Source organism: Neltuma alba, unplaced genomic scaffold (genome assembly GCF_004799145.2).
Source record: "Neltuma alba isolate B1F8T4 unplaced genomic scaffold, ASM479914v2 tig00010978_pilon, whole genome shotgun sequence".
Classification (NCBI taxonomy): Eukaryota; Viridiplantae; Streptophyta; class Magnoliopsida; order Fabales; family Fabaceae; genus Neltuma; species Neltuma alba.
This window is the reverse complement of record NW_021635740.1, coordinates 116,364-137,964: the sequence shown is the minus strand read 5'-3', so window position 1 is coordinate 137,964 and position 21,601 is coordinate 116,364. Positions and strand designations below refer to the sequence as shown.

Here is a 21,601-nt window from a genome sequence, read left to right as displayed (position 1 = left end):
ATAAATTACAATTATCAATAGAATAAGCATTTTAAAAAATTTAACATGGATAAACAAAGCATACGGGCCAAATTATTAAGAAATAGTCTTTATTATAAGACCCAATTTGACTTTTTATTTGGTCTAATTATAAAAATCTCTTATATTTATGCATTTTTTTCCAAGATAATCCTTCTAATAATGATAGTTTTAGCCAATATACTTAATTAGCAAGAATATTTTAGGAATAACAACACTTATTTATTATAAATAACCAACTTAACTTACTTCCTTAATCTCCTCAATAAGTCAATTGGGTCTTATAATTAGGACCGGGGGAGTACAAGACAATGATATCCTTAAAAATTATATAATGATTGATTTTGTGGGGCTGTGAAATGCTTTTTTTTTTTTTAATATGCATGTGAAGTAAAATTACTATACGTCAAAGTAATTAACTTGAGCATTAATCATGCTCGATAGAGGGAACTTTAATATCCAACATGCTTAAAATTATTACTCGTTACAATTGAAAAATCATTTTCATAGTTTCGCGATTAGATGCTTGGTGCTGATTTTGGTGGACTAACAATAATACGATGATGCAAAAGTTTGCTTAAAACCGTGGTAGCCACGTCCTCCCTTCAAAACGACTCGTCGGAATATAAAGGGGAAAACTTAACGTTATGTCGTTTCAGGAGTCCGCAAAATTATTGTTCGAAAAATAATTAGATTTGGTGTTGCTCTTAACACGTAAGAAACAAGAAGAACAAGAAACACTAGTTTTGGGATAGCTTCTCAGGATCTCATCAGATATCAAACAGTCCAATTTTAAACATTTAACAGATCTGTATTATTTAAGAGTTGTACAACATATTCATTAATTCGATATCATACAATTAATGCACGATGGGATCTAATAATGTCTTATCCACATATTTACATCTACATATTATTAAAAACATGTTGCAAAAAAAAAAAAGCATACCATTTGTAAAAGAGTTAATCCATTAGGGGAAAATATGTTGTGCCTTTATTTGCGGCTGAACCATCTATCATAAAATTAATCTGTAGTGGATATTTTTCTTGATTTTTATTGTAAATTTTATTTTTTCTCGATGATCAACAAGTTATATTAAAATTAAATCATTAATGCACATATAAAATCAATAGAGGTTGAATCTAATGAAAAGAGTTCTATATGTCTCTTATCATAGTCAATAATGTTCAAATTCTCATGAAAAAATAAGTTTATATTTAGTGCTCGACAATACATTATATTAAACATGATTTCCTCTAATAAAGAAGACCTATGTGCTGAAAACAAATAATAAATGATCCAAAACTTGGAAGGTAGATATGAGATGAGCTGTCTTGAATATATTTGTTTTAAAGAAAATCATTATGACATTTCAAGAAATTAAAGAATACAATCACAAAATAAGTGACTAGTGTATAACGACAAGTTTTGATATTAAAAAAAAAAAAAGACAACAAGTTTATGCAGTTCATTTGTTTTTTTTTTTGTTATTGTACTTTTTTGGTATCTTATAGTAATTTTCTTTTTATTTTAACCCTTGATGTGTTATTTTTCAATGAAAATTATTTATTTCAACTCAGGTTGGTAATCTTACAAGGCCAATAATATCAATTCTTAATTTTTGAGATCTTTTAATTTCTTCGAACGATAATACACTATCTTGTAATTTGTTTTTGGGGTTTAAATAAATGCATGTTTTAACTTGTAATGTGATTTTTTCCCAATTAAGAACGGTTGAAAATTTGATGAGATGAGATTATATCTTTATCCTTGAAAGATCAAATTTCGTTACCATTTTTTATGAAGCCAAAATGAGATATGAGTATAATTGATACTAAGATTGGAAGGTGTGTAATGGTTGCAAGAGGAGAAATCTGCAATTGATAAAAGTAAGTGAACATTACACTGAATTGTACAAAGTTTGGAATTGATAAAGAAATTAATTTTTTAAAAAATACATATAACTTGACTGAAATTAGATTGCAGTAAGCAGATTGAAAATGATAAACAAAATACATAAAATATTGAATTAAGAAGAAAAGATATATAAAGCAAGTAAGTTGAAAAGTTGCTGTTTGTCTCTGTGAATGGCGCTCATGGTGGTTGTTATTATGTTGGATTCACGTCTTCTTATTAATTACATCCATCTTTTGTTACTTGAGTCATCAATCTTTACTTGATGATTACATATAAGAATTATTGGACTAATTATTCTTTATGGCTTAATTATCTCACCTTAACATTAATTTGACTAAGTCTCATTCCTCACAAATTAACATTTAGTCTTAGCTGGTAATTAATAAAGATCAACGTAAATCATAAGGTTAATTAGTTTAAGTGGTAAAAGTAGAATAAGTTGCATGTGAGAGTAAAGGGTTAAATTTTAAATACTTGTAATTAGAACATAAAAGGAAAAAATCGTGTAGGGTGTAAATTTAAATACACAAGTAAGCTCCTTGACTCCTTCTTCCAAATTAAAACAAGTAGTCTATACCCCTACTTTATCATCTTGCTAATCATATTGGTCATATTAAAATAATTGGATTGTGGTTTCTATTTTCTTTGGTTAGGTTATATATACATGTCATTCATTCAGATCAAGATTATCTTTCACATGAAAATAATTAGTTTTCTTTAAAAGATATCATTGTGTATAATACATAAGTTTTGACATATATGCTTATATGACCTCATCATATTTAATGTGAAACTAGATTACTTCATTATTATTTCAAACCAAGAATTTTTGTGTGCGCATTTGGATACCGGTCATGGACGTGAGCGTTGAATATTGACTCATTATTTGACACCTTTAAATTGCAAATCTCTAACTAACAACTTTAATTAATTAATTAAAACAAGTTTCACACTAATAACATAACATTTAATCCTTTCTAAATATCTAATTAATTGCCGTATTGAAAAGCAAATGAACCCATCTGTTTATATCTACCCACTCACGGGTCTCAACCACTTATATCAAGCCTAGGTGCATATATACATATCCCCATACATAACTTGATATACTTGAAATTAATTAGAAAAATCGTTAAAAAGAAGTCTTTATATGAGAAGCTTTTTTCTTAAAATGAGTTGAATTGCGCTGATGTAATTCATTTTCAGAAGGTGCAATATTTTTCTAATCCTATTTATAAGGTAGAGAAAGGATGTTTTATTTTTGTCCTATTTAAATCACTTGAAAGTTGTTAAATTTTAAAGCAGAATTAATGAGTTTTGAGAATTTTTTTGATTTGTGTGAAATACGTTAAAAGCGACTTATAAATAAAATAAAAGAATATATATCTAGATTTTTAGACAAGTTTAATATTTCAATGGAGGATTTTTCATAATATTTTTTTCCAAATTAACCTTCTTTTTGAATGAATGGATTTTTTTTTTGGTTGTGTCGATAGATGTTAGATGCATGGAATTAATGAATTAATTAATAAGAAGCATATCAATTATAAATGTTGATCCAAAAGTTGTAGATTAGTTTTGTCCATAATACAAAGAATTTGAGACATGACTAATGAACAATAATCTACATGGATTGCCCCGAAATGAAAAACGAAAAGAGAAAGAGGGGCATAATGGTAAGAAAAGAGGGAAAAGGGACAAAAATAATAATGTAGGAGTCAAAAAGGTGGTAGTTTGTAGTCTATCCACGTGCCGTTGTGAAGTTTGTAAGATAAAATGTAATGTTAGTTACGCCTGAAAGCTGATCGAAACCTAATTAAAACATCCTTCTCCCCTTCCAAATATATTGTCTAACAACATTACCAAACCCCACATATCTATCTATCTTTCATTATTATTATTATTATTATTATTTACATATTACCTAATAATAAATTAATTCCACGAGACTCGTGTTATTGATAGAGATCATATTTTAAAATTTAAATCCTTATCAACATCTATAAACATAAGTTAATTATTACTGTTGGTGCTTCTTGAAGTTACATGTATAATTTGGTCTTTGAGATATATAGATAATAAATTCAAAAATATATACATGTATACGCAGTATAATATAGAGAAGAAAAATTTATAGATTTACAGAGAAATAAGTGATGATTAAATTCAGAAAAATAATAATTGTGACTTGTTTCTGTACCAAAAAAATTGTAACTCGTTTTTATATTGTTTAATTAAAAGGAATTACATTTTGATTTTAAAACACTGAATTGCCAACAATATTTTAGTGTCGCTTTTTGTTTATCCATTTAAATTTATAACGCAACGCATGCAAATAAGCATAAATCAAATAAAGGTACTACATATGTTCAATTTTTTTTAATATTCTATTTACATATACACATATACATATCTATAATTTGTTAAAGCAACCGGTTGATCATATAGGTATATACATAAACGTGCAGCTTAATTAGCCACCAAATGACGTTACCCTAAGAGAAAGTTGGGACTTGAGCAAGATTTTGGACGTCAAATGGACTTTTATATTCTCACATAACAAGAAACAATGGAGTAATAACTATAAGAATATATATGACAGTAATAATGAAGGGAAGCAAAGTCGTATACGTTATATATATACATGTTGATGTCACGTGTCTGCAGAAAAAAAAAAAACAAAACAAGAAGAAGAAGATATAGTTTCAATGTAATGTGATTAGGGGAATGCATAGTATACAATAAAAAATGGAAAAATGATGGACTGAGGCCTTGGTGGGTTATAAGTAGACGTTGTAGGTTAGAAACTTGGAAATTAAAGACGTTGAAAGCAGAACCAAACTAGCTCGCTCCACTAAGCAACCTCTCTTTTCTTTCTTTTTCTTTTTCTGCTTTATTATTTTTCTTTTCCTATCTCTTCTCTATAAACCCATATTAATATATATCTCTGTCTCTCTCTCTCTCTGTGTATATCTATATCTATATATATATATATATATATAAGTGTTACTTATATAGAAGTTTGTTAGCCAAAACGTTTGCATCAATCGCAGGTGCAAGGTCTGTCCAAACTCTCCCACTCTCTAACGGAAAACACTTCCCCACCATATAATCTCTCCCTCTCTCTTTCGTCTTCGTTCTTCGTTCTTGCTTCTCTCTCTCTGGCTTGATCACTTGCAGAGTTTTTAGCTAGCAGAGAGGGAGATCGATTTCTGCACAAGAGGAAGAAGAAGACAAAATTAGATATCCAAACCCTAATCACGCATTAGGGTTTGATTGATTTTGTTTTGGTCTTAATTTGTTTCTAGCTAGTTAGGGAGGAGATAACATGTGTAGTAGAGGCCATTGGAGGCCAGCCGAGGATGAGAAACTTCGAGAGTTGGTGGAGCGTTATGGACCTCATAACTGGAACGCCATAGCTGAAAAGCTTCGAGGAAGATCAGGTGAATAAATACACACGCCGATCATCTCATCTCCTTCTATATACATATAGTTATTGTCTTCTTAATTAATTACTATCAAACCCACAATCATAGACCACTTAATTAACTACATGTATCTCCTAGCAGGTCATTGAACTGAATCGACGAAAACTAAATGAGAACTTGTTAATTAAGGTTCATGTATGTGTATGTACAGTGATTATAATTAAGGATATCCAGAACATAGTGGACTAAGAGTTTGGTTCTGGTTTCTCTTTTCTTTCTTGAGGAGGCTAACATGGATATGTTACAGGGAAGAGTTGCAGGCTGAGGTGGTTCAATCAACTGGACCCAAGAATAAACAGGACTCCATTCACTGAGGAAGAAGAAGAGAGGCTGATTGCTTCTCACAGGATCCATGGAAACAGATGGGCTGTGATTGCGAGGCTTTTTCCAGGACGAACTGATAATGCTGTCAAGAATCACTGGCACGTCATGATGGCCAGGATTCGCAGAGAAAGGTCCAAGCTTTATGCCAAGCAACGCCCTCATCATCATCACCTCACTACAGTAACATCATCGGATCCTGCTCCTGATCATCAGGATCGTCGAACAAACTATGATCATCATACAAAGACGACGACTAGTCCTATTCTTGTTCCTGCTTTTGTTCAGAAATACTATGACAAGAATGTTTTCCCAGCTTATTCTCTCCCTTATAACCCTTTCCTTCAATTCCCCAACAAGTTTCATCATCAACTTCAACGTCCATCTTGCTGTTCATCGATTCTTCATGGTAATTATAAGCTGTTAATTATTACTCTTCAGTATGAATTTGGATATGTCGTGGTCAAGTAATCAATCAGTATGCTGCAAATTAAGCTACTATTTCCATCCTAATTATAAGATCTCTTTTGTAGTCTACAAATTACAAACGATGTCTTGTAAATAAGATAAGAGGTAGTATTACACATCTTTCCGTTAATTATGGGGTTTATATGCTCATCTAATGATGGATATATCTCTAGTTAATTAACAACGCAGGACTCTGGTATTAACATCTAATTAATGTTGATATGACTGTCATTTGGAAGAGAAGCAGGAAACACACACAAGTCTGTCTGTAGTATAATTAATTCTGAGGTCTAATAATGGAGTTTCTTATTGTTGAGTGTTGCAGATAAAAGTGAATCAGTTGAGTTCTACGACTTTCTTCAAGTGAACACTGATTCGAATAATAGAAGCGAGGTGACAGACAATGCGAGAAGAGAGGACGAGGAAGTGAATCAAGATAGTGAACATCATAATATTGTGGGAGGGAGACAGAACAAAGACGATGGTGGTGATGGTGCTCGGTTTATCGATTTTTTGTCTGTTAATGAAACCTCCTAGCTAACATATGTTTCTTCGATCGTTCGCATGCACAAGAAGAATTGATGATGCAATTTATACATATCTTGTAACAAGTTTAAGCCTGACTAGACCAAGACTACTCACCTTTAATTAGGTCCATATATACGCTTTGACAGGAAGAATGATGTATTTAAGGAGATATATACACACTTGTAAAAAGAAATATGGTTAAGGAAAGCTCTATTTGTCAAGATATTGTATGAGAGTTAAACTGAAGGAATGTAGCAATTCTTTTGGTATTGGCATGAACAATGATTCTATATGGCTTAGTGAAGTGTAGCTCTGGAACATACACACACATGAATAGGAGTGGTAATAACCCGTGATCAGCTAGAGTTAAGCGCTGCGGATTGATTTTAAATACTTTTTCCTTGTACAATATAAAGAAAATATAATGAAATTTTTATTTTTCCTTCAAATACTTGATTGAAGATACCAAATAAATGATATCGATTTTTCTCTTAATTTTTTAGATAGGATGTAAAATATAATAATATAATAATAATAATTAATAAAATTTAAAAATACAAAAAAATACAGATTAGCCTGCAGGCTAGCGAGTTAACCCATGACAAGTTGTGAGTTAGGCGGTGTGGGTTAAAAATTTGTTTGCTGGCAGGTTAACTTTTAGCCAACCCTAACCCGTCATTTTTGGTGGGTTGGCGGGTGAGACTCATGGGTTCAACTCATATTACCAGCTCTACACATGAATGTACACAGTATGCATATATACATACAACACACTTCGGTTTTTCCCTTTTCTAGGGGGTCGATTTGAGATTGAATATAAAATGGCTTCAATAAGATATGCTATCAGTCTTTAATATACAAGCTAATTAGGGTTGAATTTTATTCTAAATATAAAACCTCAATCTATTATTGTTTTCCAAATTTATACTTCATTACTCTAAAGCATCTCTATTGATTACACATATCAAGAGAGTTTCCATCCAAAGGTAGTCATGATTTAAAACTGGTACTTTAAAAAAATCAACTTATATTTGTTTATAAATAATTAACTTTTAATCTACCTAAATTAGTTAAGTACTCTCTCTGGTTCAAAATATAAGCTAAACTTTATCCACATACACTTATCAAAAAACTAGTTAAAATAAGTTTAAAACAATAATTATGTAATGCATGTATTTTTTTCCTCAAACATGCCCTTATTAATGAAGAGAATAAGTAAAAAATACAATAAATGAATTAAAGAGGAAAGAGAATATATGGAAATAAAATTGAAAAAAACTCATTAAATGTTTAGACAAAAGTGAATCTTATAAAAAAAAATCAAACCCTCCAACAAAGTTTAGCTTATATTTTGAATCAAGGAAGTAACTCTTATATTAAAGATCAAAAGTACTTTTCCGGTCTTAAATATAAAATTTATTTTATAGTATAAATTACACTATAAAATAACTGTTACATTTAGGACCACAGAGTAGTATTTAGTACTCTTTCCAATCCTAGATGTAAGAGCTAGTAAAGATATTTGTATTGGTTTTAAATGTAAAACACCAATCCACTTTGGTTTTTTTTTTAAATTTTTTTTATCCTGATTACACATATTAATAAGTTTTTCTAGTAGGGGAGTAATTTTCGATGTTGATAATTAAAATGGATACTTTAAAAAAAATCAATACACATATTTTACAAATAATTAACTTAAAATTTTCTTAATATCTATAAATTAGCTAGTTATCTAGCTAGCTCTTACATTTAAAATCAAAGGGAGTAATATGTTTGGAAACCCATTAGATATGAATTTTTTGTAATTTGAGCTAAAGGGACTCTTGTATATTTATTATCTTGATCAAAATTATGTTTTGACTAATAAGACCAAACATGTTTCCCAAGACGCATATTGGATCGGAAGAGAAGAATCTATCAATCAGGAGGAGGGGAAGGATTATGAGTGTAAAATTAACATGTGAACCTTACAAATTAAAGTCACATTCTTTCATGTCATTTTTCATGTGACCGTACGTATGTGATTGTATAGATACTACGTTTCAAAAGGCTTGGGAAATCAAAATTGAATTTGTATTCTCCTTTAAGAAATATCTGAGATATATTTTCTTAGAAACGCGTCACCTACTTTTTCATATTTTGACATGTTGATGATGCTTTAAATTATATTTGTTTGCCCTTTATGAACGAAGCCGAGTATGCAGTTTTTGACAATACATCCTTTTTTTTTCCTCAAAATAATATTATGAGTTCATGACGTGTCAAATTCAAATGAATCCACATATAATGGGAAATAATAATATACGTCGAGTAGTGCGAACAATTTTTCCAATTCAAAAAAATCTGAGTAGCGACGAATAGTTATGGCAAGGTTATACAGCATGGTCATCACAATACACATTTATTCATGTTGATGTTGATTACCATGTGCTATAATATATTTATACTTTCAACTATAAATTTCAGAGTGGGCATGATGGTGGAGGGATCAAATTAAATAATCTAACTACTGATCATCGAGTGAGATTAATATATAGAAATATATATATATATATATATATATATATAATCCTTGAAGATTGTGATTCCTAGTCGTTTTGCAACATCTTTAACCACCCCAAATAGATTAGTCTCTCTAATTAATAATGTCATTTATGGACCAAATTGGGGGAGTGTGACGTAACCTGTGGCAGCCGACATTGAGTCATATGATCGATGTAACGACTCGTAAATAACTATGCCCTTTTGTTTTGATATGATCCATGTTCTTTTTTCTTTTTTTCCCGATCCATGATTATGGGTCGAAATAATGTTTCATTCATTCATTAAATTTCTTCTTTAATTTCTTCTCCTTGATCATCATGACTTTCTTAGTGACGTTGAATTTTAAATGGATATTAGTGTTTATGTGTTCCTAACTGATTACTAGCTAGCTTGGTCCATGCTGATTTTTTCAAGGCACCTCTTTTAGGTTCATGAGACTACACAATCCCTCCATTTGAATTGAATTGGTCATAGAAAAAGTAATTTGTTTTCAATTTGACTTTTACAGAAATAAGATTGAGTAAAAGTTAAATTGAGTAATGTAATTTATATTTAGATTGATTTTTATAAAATTTAGTTTATAAAGTAAAAAAACTATTTGGACTATACTTGAATAGGTAAGTTTAGTTTGTAAAATGACCAAAATGAGTATAACTTTTATTAAGTAATAAAAAAATAATTAAAAAATGAATTTACAAAATATAATAATTTTAAATTACTATGATAGGAAGAAGTTAGATTTAATGAATAAAATATATTTAAATTAGAAATCATGGTAATGTGAAAATTTTTGAACCAAATAATATTACATAATTAATTGGATGATATACTCTGCATAATTTATGTAAACATAAAATTAAAAAAATATTAAAAATTAAAAATATTATACAAACTGTTAAAAATTATTTTTACTTTAGATAATATTAAAAATAAATAACTAAAAACTGATTGGGAAGCACAAGAAATATATAGAAAGAAATATAAGAACAACATAAATATAAGGGCAAAAATATCTTTTAATTTTAAAAAACTGCTTTTTGCAATCTTACTTAAAAAAATAACTTTTGATCTATAAGTCAGATTGACCAAAAGCTGTGACAAACATCTCCCAAATTTATAAACTTATTACATCTATAAGCTACTTTTTCCTCCCTCAAATGTCTTACAAAACAAGCACAATATATTGTTCCTTTAAGTGCTGGTAACTAATTTACAAATATTTAAAAAAAAGTTAAGTTAATTATTTATAACAAATACACGTGTGTCTTTTTTAAATCATATATACATTATGTTATGATAACTTAATAATTGTCTCTTGATGAAAATAATGTTCTGATTACATGCAATTAATTAATATGAATAAGTTGAGGAACAAAATTATAAATTTAGAACACAAGGTAAATTGAAATTTATATTTAGAACAAAAACAAACCGGCTTCTATATTTAGAATAGGATGTAGTACTTCTTCGGTCTTAAATATAAGACCCATTTTATCGTGTAATTTACACTACAAAATGAGTCTTATATTTAGGACTGGAGGGAGTATTATATTTGTATTGCTATCTCAATAACTTAGTTATACGAATCTAATACTCTTTTACTCCTTAATATAAGATATAATTGTTAAGTTGATTTTGCTTCTGAATATAAGATCTATTTTTAATAATGATTAAATTTTTTCAAATCACCCCTATTGATACTTCATAAATAATAATCAAATACGAAAGGGAGGAAGGATGTTTAAGAAGATGAATAGCATGTTTTAGAAAAAGCATATCATATTTATTATAATTAAATAACTTATTTAACTTTTTTTTAATATACTTATATTAGTTAAATAAGTTTTACATTAAGATTCAGAACAGTATTATACATGTAGTGATTAGTATCATGATCAAAGGCCCATAGAAACACCCTAAGGGGGATCTAATAAAGAGGATCTCTATGCATTTATCTTCATTTTAATTTGCCTAGTTTTTTTATATGATGACTTGAGGAAACTACAGAATCGCTTGATGTGTGATTATTTTGTAACATTTCATATAGATAGATAGATATATCTTGGACACTATATGTACGTAATAACATTTAATTTTTTTTTAAACGTTTAGTATGAAAATAAAAACAAATTTTAAAAATTTAAGTAAGAAGACATTAATTTTTCTAATAAAAGTTAACAAACTTTTTCTTTTGCCCACAAAAGTTAACAAATTAAACTTAAACCTTATATAACAGCTAACAAGTCTCGTAATTTTAATTAATACTTAAAATTCTGTCTTTTGGTGACACAATACGTGATATGGCGGAGTTGGACAACAATCACAACTTTCATAATCGCAAGGGAAATTTGCTTGAAAGGGCCCATCCAAAAAGTTAATTGTGTAAAAGTACTTCAAATCGGCAATGCCCTCACCTCGCCCCTCAGTTGAAATATACAGGCAGAATGACAAAAAAAATACCTCATAAATCTTAAAACGATAATTAGGTGATTTTGACAGATAAAAATGATAAAAATAGTCAGTTTAACCTATTTATTTTTTTAGAATTCAACAGGTATGTTTCTATCATTTTTTCAAATACTATCTCCAATTCTGATTATAAAACTTTATTTATTATCTACAAATAAGGTCTTATAATTAGGATCAAGGTAATATATATATGTTTCGGAAATGACGAAATTATCCTTCGGTAAAAGGAGGAAGAAGGCGCCGGGGAATAACAAAGGCCTGATGACAGAGAAGACGTGAGAGCAAACAGGGGACGGCGACTGAGCCTAATCCCAGTAGCAGAGGCCACGACGGCGACAGAGGTTTGCATAAAGCGCAGAAGACGTCTCCAAAAGGTTGTATCCCTTCTTGACGGCGGCCGCGGGGGTAAGCATAAAACCAGAGAATTCTATGTTCCTCATGATGAGAGTTTTTCTGCTTTATTTCGTCTGTACTTTTTGATCTGATAACTGAGCATAAGATCTGGGTTCTGCTTATCTTTTTATTTTCCTGTGGAGGTTTCGAAAATTGTGGACAATAGTGAGGGGTTTTGGGGTCTTTGGTAACAACCATTCTTACCTCTTTTCTCAGTCTGCAAGCCTCTAGAAATAAAAAATCCAAACCAAAGCCATGGAAAAGCATCCTGGTGATAGTATCGGAAAAATACGGAGCTCTCCGTGACAATTTTCTACTTTCTTATGCTCTCTTTATTATTTTGCAGCTTTGCTCGTTTCCTTTTGAATGCCATTTTTCATGTTTCATGCATAGGAGTGGAACTACATGGAAGGCTTGGAAAACCTTGACTTAGGAATTGAGTGTCAAATTTTTGTGCTCTTATTGATGTTAAAATCGACGGTGGCTGCTAATTTTGGTTGATTGTAGAAGCAAAGCGGCTATAAGAGTATGTTATTTAAACCATGCCCACCAGGTATTGGATAAAACCCTGGTCAAAAAAAGGTATTCGATAAAATAATGCCGAGGAAAAGTTTTTCTTCTTTTCGATTCGTTGGGACAAATATGGCTTCTATATGCTCATGGTCATGTTATGAGCCATGTTTTACTCAAAATTTGTGCTGAGGTAGCAATAGCAATTAGCAAGGCCATTTGATTTATGTTTTCTTTTTCATTTGTGATTTCAAAGGAGTCAAGAGCTCATTTCCATGCAGAATGGCTTGCATTCTTAAAAGTTGTTTCTCTAATACGGCTAACATAATTTTTACTCTTTTATGTTTCTCCCTATTTTGGTTTTTGATCATTTAAATTTTAAACCATAGATTATGATTCCTTAAATTTTTTTCATTTAAAACATTGGTCTTTATAATTTACTAAAAACTTGGACCATTTTGTCCATCAAGAGACCAAAACCTATAGTTTGAAACTTAACGAACCAAAACCAAAATGAGAATAAATTTGAGAGACTAAAGAGCATATTAACCTTCTCTAAAATTCACAAACTTTAGTTTGTAAGCTATAAACTTAAAGACAAAACCATTTTAACCATCCCAAACCATAAACAACCTCATTCATGAAGCATCTGGCTTTTACTGGGAAGTGCATTTGTTGGGAGGGATATTCCTTAACTGCTCCCAACCTGGAAAGGATTAGTATCAAGTCCAATGCGACTTGGAGATACCCTAACTTCACCTAAATTATTACTATAATGTTTTATAAATTATTTTTTAAATTTTTGTGCATGTGAATTTTAACTATTTAAATTTATTTATTTTTACAAAATATTAAGTATTCCTCCGGTTCTAAATATAAAATCTTTATACACATTAGTATAAGGGTTTTACATTTAGGACCAGCGGAGTATGAACTTTTATTTTTTGCTTCATCTTTTAGATGGGATTCTGACACGGCACAAAAAGAAGAAGAAAAAAATCCAGACCCTAGTTTTGGTGGAATCTAATGAATTGAGGGTAATCAAAAAACCAATTACAGGAGTTGAAGTCTCATATTATATAGAGCTTATTTGGAGCTGCAATCTATAAGCACTTATAAGTACGTTCATATAGGTTGAGACAAAACTTTTCTCAAAATTTACATACTTATCGTGTTATTCCATAAGTCACAACTAAAAAAGTTATTTCTATACAAGCTCATAGACTAGTTGTATATTTAGGTACTGTTTGGTATGAGGAAAATGGAGGGGAAGAAAAATTTTAATGAGCTCTATTTAAAAAATTAGAGAAGTGAGGTTTTGAAATTTTAATAAAAAAGAAGAAGTAATATAAAAAAATAAAAATTAATTAAAAGCTCTTAACCTCACTTTTTCAATTTTTTAAATCAAGTTCATTAAAATTTTTTCTCCCCTCCCCTCCTCTCATTTTCCCTCATACCAAACGGACTCTTAGATTTATCTCTTCTTAATTGATATTAATAATAATAACTTAATTTTGCAATTATTGTTGATCTTCAAAAGTAGCTCGCTTTCTATTCAAATTCAACACTGGCTTACTTCAAGATTCCCCATATGCATGAAATGATCAAACGATGAACAACTTGGTTGGATTAAGCCAGCTCTTCGCACGTTATAGTAGCTGGATTTCATCAAAATCAGCATAATTCGTGCCGCTGTTGAGTCTTTATAATTTAGATCATATATTCAGTCAACTACTACCTTAAACCTCGTTGTGATTACTTGTTTTTGCAGCAACACTGCCATTTGTATGTTTAATATATATTTTTCAAACCTCTTTTTTTTTGTGAAAATATTTTAATGAAAATATATTTAAGAAGAATATACACACACAAGTATTTTCTAACTTTTTTTTTTTGCAATTTAAGTTATCCAAATCTAATATACTTTTTTTTATAACCACTTTTAAAAATATTGAAGAGAACATAAGCAATATTCCTAGGTCTCCCATCTTCGCCTTAGGTGGTCTTCGCAAGCAACAACCTCGTAATATACTAAAATAATAAATATATAAATATAATTTATAAAGCCACTCCGTACAATTCATTAAGAAAAAGGATACATACATACCTGTGAAATTAATATCAACTTATACATATATATATATATATATATGTATATGTATATGTATGTATGTGTGTGTGCGCCTGTGTGTATAAACACGCAGCATCGTCCGCAGGAGCATGTAAGCCATACAGCCACACCAACAATGGCCATCGTCTTCATCCTCTTTCTAACTCTCCTTCTCGCAGCCCTATCTCCCTCTCTCTCATCATCCCCTACCTTCGTCAACATCGACTGTGGTTCAAACTCTACCTTCGCCGACGGCGTCTTCCTATGGCTCCCCGATGTTTATTCTTACGTTCAAAACGGAGACTCCCACGTCGTTCAATACACCGACCCGGTGCCTCGGTACATGAGCCGAACTGCCATGTCCACCCTCAGAGCTTTCCCTACCCTCAAGAAGAACTGCTACACCGTCAACGTCGTTAAGGGACAGAAGCTTCTGGTTCGAGCAAGCTTCTTCTATGGAAACTACGACGGCAAAAACTCTCCTCCCACCTTTGACCTTCACTTTGACGGCAATTTCTGGGCCACTGTAAACACTACGGGTGTGAGAGGTGTGTATCATGAGGCCATTTATGTTAACAAGAAGAACACGACCAGTGTTTGTGTTGCCCAGATATTTAAGGATCAGGTTCCTTTCATTTCTGGGTTGGAGATTCGAAGCTTAGAGATGAGCATGTACAGTCATGTTGATTCTGGGCGTGCTCTGTTCCTGTCTAACAGAGTCAATGCTGGTGCAAATTTCAGCACTAGGTATATTCTTATGCTCCTTATCTTAAAATTATACCAACTTTTCCTTATATTAAAAGAACTTAGGCAGATATAAGGTTTTTTCATGTTTGAAACCTTGACAAAACATCTCTTGAAAACTGATAGGTATCCATATGATGCTTATGATCGGATTTGGAGAGCACAAGGTGGGTTCTTTTCTGTGGACAATGTGGTAAACAAAGCTCCATCGATTGACACCAGCAAAGCAGAAAATCAACCACCTCTTACTGTTCTTCGAACTGCAATCAAAACCACAGGAACTTCAAGGGGCATTGTTCTTAACACAGACCTTCCTACCAACGGTGAATCTGTATATATCACAGCCTACTTCTCTGAAATCACTCGCCTTCTTCCCAACCAAACAAGATCTGTTCAAGTTTACAAAAACATAGTTCCTTATTCACAACTAGTCGTCCCTCCTTTTGGATCTGTATCAGAGCTGCACATCACAAACATGACTGCGAATTCAAACACAATTCTGGCTGTTTTTGCAGCCAAGAGTTCCAATCTTCCTCCTCTGCTTAATGCCTACGAAGTCTACACTGTTAGTGGTGCACTTACAGATGGAACTAACAGTGATGATGGTTTGACTTCTATTTTAGTCCAAACTCAGTAGGTATTATATTTGTTAGTGTCATCATCTGTCATTCTGAAATAGTTTTGGTTTTGCAGTGAAAAGATTGGCAGCACTGCAGAGGGAGTTTAAAGTTCTTCAGAAATGGAGTGGCGACCCTTGTCTTCCATCTTCATTTTCATGGGAATGGCTAGAATGCAATTCTGATGCCTCACCTCGTGTCACAAAATTGTTAGTCTTTTTGGCTGAACTAAACTAGTCGAATTATACGGATATGGATATTGATTAGACAAATGTTAACTGGTAAATCTAATTACTAAAAAAATTTTATACCAAGTTGTTAATAAATCAGAATGAAAGCATGCTAGATTACAAGGTATGTCACAATGAAAGGTGCCATGCCATGCTTACGTGCCAACCTTTATGATTGACCTGTGTTTCTGCACATCTTTTGTGTATCTGGCCTAATTGAAGTAACTTATTGCTGAGTGATCAAACGGTGTTGCCTTTTGTATTTGCCCTGAAACTAGGAATCTTGGAAGCTTTGGCTTATCAGGAATGCTCCCAGACCTCAGTTCTATGACTGAACTTGAGACAATGTGAGTTGAGGGATGAAACACCAAAATATAGACTCTGATTCATGTAGCCTCTGTGTCCTGATGTTTTGGTTTTCTGTAAGACTTGCAGTGATTTGCATAATAACAGCTTGTTTGGACCAATCCCCAGCTTTCTTGGTTCATTGCCAAAACTGAAATTGCTGTGAGTACCAATACCACAAGCAAATAATGCAGTACTTCCAGCTTGAAACAAGCTTTGATATTACTTCTTTATGTTTCACCAGGAATTTAGCAGATAATAGATTCAGTGGAACCATACCCAAATCGCTATCTCAAAATAAAAACTTAAAACTAATGTGAGTTTATCTATACCATGGTCTCTCTCTTGCAGAACGTTTCTAGCGTTCTCTCTCCATTTTCTGGATCATCATTTGCTCTGCATGTTAGCTGTTAATCTAATATGATTCTTTCAATGTATCAGTGTGACAGGTAATTGCGTATCGGGCAAGTCATGTCCATCTGAACGACCATTTTCTGGTTCAGGTGTGAGATCAAGCGGCACAGAGAGCAGGAAGGTGGCATCAACGTTGACAACCATACTCTCTTTGTCATTGCTTCTGTTACGTTGTTTCTGCTGCAGCTAAAGAACTTGTAGAATAATGTAGAGAATTGCTCTGCAACATGTAAAGGAATTGTAGCAATGTGGCTTCATTTTGAGTTCAAATGAAGGGCCTGTTTGGGATAACATTTAAAAAGCACCTATAAACACATTTTACTTATATCAAGACAAAACTTCTCTTACATATTTATCTTATATTTTATAAATCACGATTGAAAAGCTAAGCTGTTCCAAACGGGCGAAGATTTTAACTTGTTTCACTTTGCTTTTGATAGAAGCTACCAGCTAGAACCCATGCCAATATGGTTTAGCCAGAGCATAAACCACACGAGACCCGAGTGAGCCAGTACTTCGCTTTTGATGGATCATGCATCTGTGAAATGAACGACGATATTTAAAATCATCGGTTTTATAAATCACTTTTTAAATAATATTGAACAATTAAACATAATATAAAGTTGTTCTCGTAATTTTGAATAATATTTAAAATACTGTATTTTTTAATTTATCACATGTTGTTGTGTGGGACAATGGACATTATCTTAAAAGAAAGGGTTACTGCAAATTTTGGTCCCTCAGATTTAGGCTAATTTTGGTATTGGTTTCTGGAATTTCAAACATGTGATAGTGGTCTCTAAAATTATGTCTGTTTCAGACCAATGATTCATGGCCTCTTAATACCGTTAAATTCTTCTGAGATTGCATTAACACTGTTATATTGATGAGGTGGACACATAGGTGGCTTGATGACCTGAACATAAAGTTGAAAGAAAAAGTAACCACCAGGAGATGCAAAACGCACGCACACATTAGAGCCAAACACACCCACACGCACAGACGCCTGAAGAAAAGACAAAAGGGAAAGGGTCAAGTCAAGAGGACCCACTTAGTGCCGGCGATTACTGACATGGCCGTCGCTGGCGCAGTGGGAAGAGGGTGTACGAGTAATTTTTGTTTGCTTCTCTTCGTTGAAAGGTGACGAAGATTCTACAAACCGTCATTTAACATTGTGTTCGAACCATTTGTGTTGAAAGATAAGTGCTGCAATTTTCGTGGAAAGATGAGCCTGTAAATATTGATTGAAATGTTCCTCGTCTTCATCTAGCATTCTATCTGAAAAACTCATCACATTGGGGTTGTATTATGCATTTGAGTTTAACTGAGTAAATATTTCACTTTAAATGCTTCTGTGGTCAGTGTTTGCGGGTGCTCTGTTTTGATTTGTTCCTATTGAACCCATTGGTATGAAGTTTAAGAAACTGTGTATATGATTTCTCTGTGTTGCTATTTGTACAAATGATTTTGTCCATGGGTATAATGTTATTGCTAAACAATGGGTATGGTTCTTGCTTTATTTACATTGTGCTCTGTTTTTTAACACCATATCTGAGCAAGCTGTCCTCCTCTTCTTATTGGCTCATGCTACCCCAGATATACAGAGAGCCGCCTCATGTATTATGCAAAGAACTATGTTCCAAGTGCCTCAAGTCTGAGTCAAAGGTCACTAATGTCGTCATCATCGTTTTCCTTGTCTATAGTTGTAGAGGCTGAACAAAAAGAGCTGATGGAGTTTATACTCTCCAATCTACCCTTGGAGAAGAGCCCTGGGTCCTCTGCAACAACTAGGCATCTTTTTGTATGACCCAAAAGATTGGATGTTTCCAATCGGGCAAAGATGTGCGGGAGAAGAAGGTAGGATCGCAGCTTGAAGAAGCCACACTAGCTGATCTTCTCATACTAAGCTATTTGTACCTTAATGAAACAATCTACAAAGTAAATTATATGGAGAGAATTCTAACCCAATTCTTGACTGGTTTCAAAGAAAGAAACACCGCTGTAGTGGATCGTGATGACGGTGTCACCATATTGCCGGCGTTAATGGTTGGTGGTGAGACGCTTCTAGAAATAAAGAATGATAATGAATAATATGAGGCTCCTAAAACTAGTCTGCAACAAAATTCCATATGCTAAAAACAACGTTTTAATAAGATATGGAAATGCCTCTGTTTTTTAGTACTAAAATAGGGGAGGCCGTCCTTCATTTTTCATTCATATAACGGTGTTAATGCCATCTCAAAAGAATTTAAAGGTGTCAAGGGGTCATGGACCAACGGTTTGAAACAAATATAATTTCAGGGACTAATACTACACGTTTACAATTCTAAGGACTAATACCAAAATAGACCTAAATTTAGGGGACCAAAATTTGTATTAACAAAAAACTTATATACTTTATAAATTTATATATACTTAATATGCCTTTTTTTCCAATCAAATTAAAACGTGCTATTCTACCAGTTGGTAGAAAGGAAAAAAAAAGTGTCATTCCATCCATGATTTACCCCCCCAAACTTTTTTTATGCCAACTATTTACCCTCTAACTTTTGTTAATAGTACTTCCGATTTTTAGTATAAAAGATATTTTGATATTATTTAATTTATTTTGTCTTTCATATTTATCTATTTTTTTTAAAGTAGCTTCTAGAAATAAAGAATGATAATGAATAATATGAGGCTCCTAAAACTAGTCTGCAACAAAATTCCATATGCTAAAAACAACGTTTTAATAAGATATGGAAATGCCTCTGTTTTTTAGTACTAAAATAGGGGAGGCCGTCCTTCATTTTTCATTCATATAACGGTGTTAATGCCATCTCAAAAGAATTTAAAGGTGTCAAGGGGTCATGGACCAACGGTTTGAAACAAATATAATTTCAGGGACTAATACTACACGTTTACAATTCTAAGGACTAATACCAAAATAGACCTAAATTTAGGGGACCAAAATTTGTATTAACAAAAAACTTATATACTTTATAAATTTATATATACTTAATATGCCTTTTTTCCAATCAAATTAAAACGTGCTATTCTACCAGTTGGTAGAAAGGAAAAAAAAAGTGTCATTCATCCATGATTTACCCCCCCAAACTTTTTTTATGCCAACTATTTACCCTCTAACTTTTGTTAATAGTACTTCCGATTTTTAGTATAAAAGATATTTTGATATTATTTAATTTATTTTGTCTTTCATATTTATCTATTTTTTTTAAAGTAGTCTTTGTAATAGTCGTACATATTAAAGGTTCTATCAAAATTGTAGTTCTAACTAATACACATTATTAGTAAGAGCATTCTAGGAAAGATAACAGTTATTTGTTATAAATAACTAACTTAACAAACTTTTTTAATCTACTTAAATTAGTCAACTAGCTCTTATATTAAAGATCAGGAGATGGTAATATTTTAATTTTTTTTGAAAAATTTAAAAATCCACTTACAGATACTTGAAAAGTCTTCTCCCATCTTAAAAGTCATAGGCATATTCCTGAAAAGTCATGGATACTTCTAAAATCCTTACGAACTATTTACACCTTTTGTGGCGGGATGGCCTGTTTAACATGGATTTCAGTGGGGCTACAAAAAAAAAATTACCAAAAGAAAAAGAAAAGAGAATTTGGCCCAAAAGGTTGCTATTATGATGATTTGTCATTGATGATTAGGCTATAATTAGAGCTAATCACATGTCCTGGTTTCGTCCCAGTGAATAGGAATGGGACAGGATTTCTGTCTTGTATCCTATCTCATTTCAAGACTGTCCACGGGACATCATATTTTTTTTTTAAAAAAAGAAAAAAATTATAATTTTAGAAATGAATTTTTTTATGTTATAATGTTTATTTTTCATTAAACTTCTAAAGATAAAAATATTATAAAAAAATATTATGTAGAAAGCTCAACTACATAATATAAAAAAAGTGTAAACATAATACTATATATACATATATATATAAAGGATAAAAGGGCATATAGCACCCCAATCTTTTTTTAATGCAATTTTACTCACCATCTTTTTTTTTTTTGGGTGCAATTTTACCCATTATGTAGTCATAGGTATTTAGATACCAAAATGAAGAATATCCCCCAATTTTACCTTGAGAGAATTCTGTCAAGCAGTTCGCCTCCATCACACAATCCGGTGAGAACAAGAACACATGATCACTTCAGAATAAATAGCTGATTTTATAAGTGCATAGATGTCATGTCTAGACTACTGTTGAGATCATGATTATGTATCGGCACATACTCCATTACTATGTAGACGTTATTGGCATCCTCAAATGCATCATGAAACTTGCCTGCATTTTTATGACCAGACAAGGCCTTCAACACTCCGTACATCTTCAATTGCTACGGCTGTTGTCATCTGCCAATTGGGAATCCGACAGTCAATAATTATAATCGACTATAACGAGCAAAGATGATCAGGGAGGAGGTATTAGCTCGGAGATGATCTCCCTTCTCCGTTCTCACACTAT

General features: G+C 31.9%; 2 protein-coding genes across 2 annotated transcripts; both read left to right on the top strand.

Annotated features, from left to right (window-relative positions):
- Positions 1 to 4,985: 4,985 nt before the first annotated feature.
- LOC114760439 (transcription factor MYB54) lies at positions 4,986 to 6,987 on the top strand. Its single transcript, XM_028949696.1, has 3 exons — positions 4,986 to 5,379; positions 5,672 to 6,154; positions 6,539 to 6,987. Exons 1-3 carry the CDS (start codon positions 5,265 to 5,267, stop codon positions 6,748 to 6,750), a joined length of 810 nt encoding a protein of 269 aa, XP_028805529.1. The 5' UTR covers positions 4,986 to 5,264; the 3' UTR covers positions 6,751 to 6,987.
- Positions 6,988 to 14,903: 7,916 nt separating this feature from the next.
- Positions 14,904 to 17,318, top strand: LOC114760437 (probable LRR receptor-like serine/threonine-protein kinase PAM74). Its single transcript, XM_028949694.1, has 6 exons — positions 14,904 to 15,514; positions 15,638 to 16,116; positions 16,205 to 16,337; positions 16,637 to 16,705; positions 16,794 to 16,865; positions 17,207 to 17,318. The coding sequence occupies exons 1-6, from the start codon at positions 14,904 to 14,906 to the stop codon at positions 17,316 to 17,318; spliced, it is 1,476 nt and encodes a 491-aa protein (XP_028805527.1).
- The last annotated feature ends 4,283 nt before the right edge of the window (positions 17,319 to 21,601 follow it).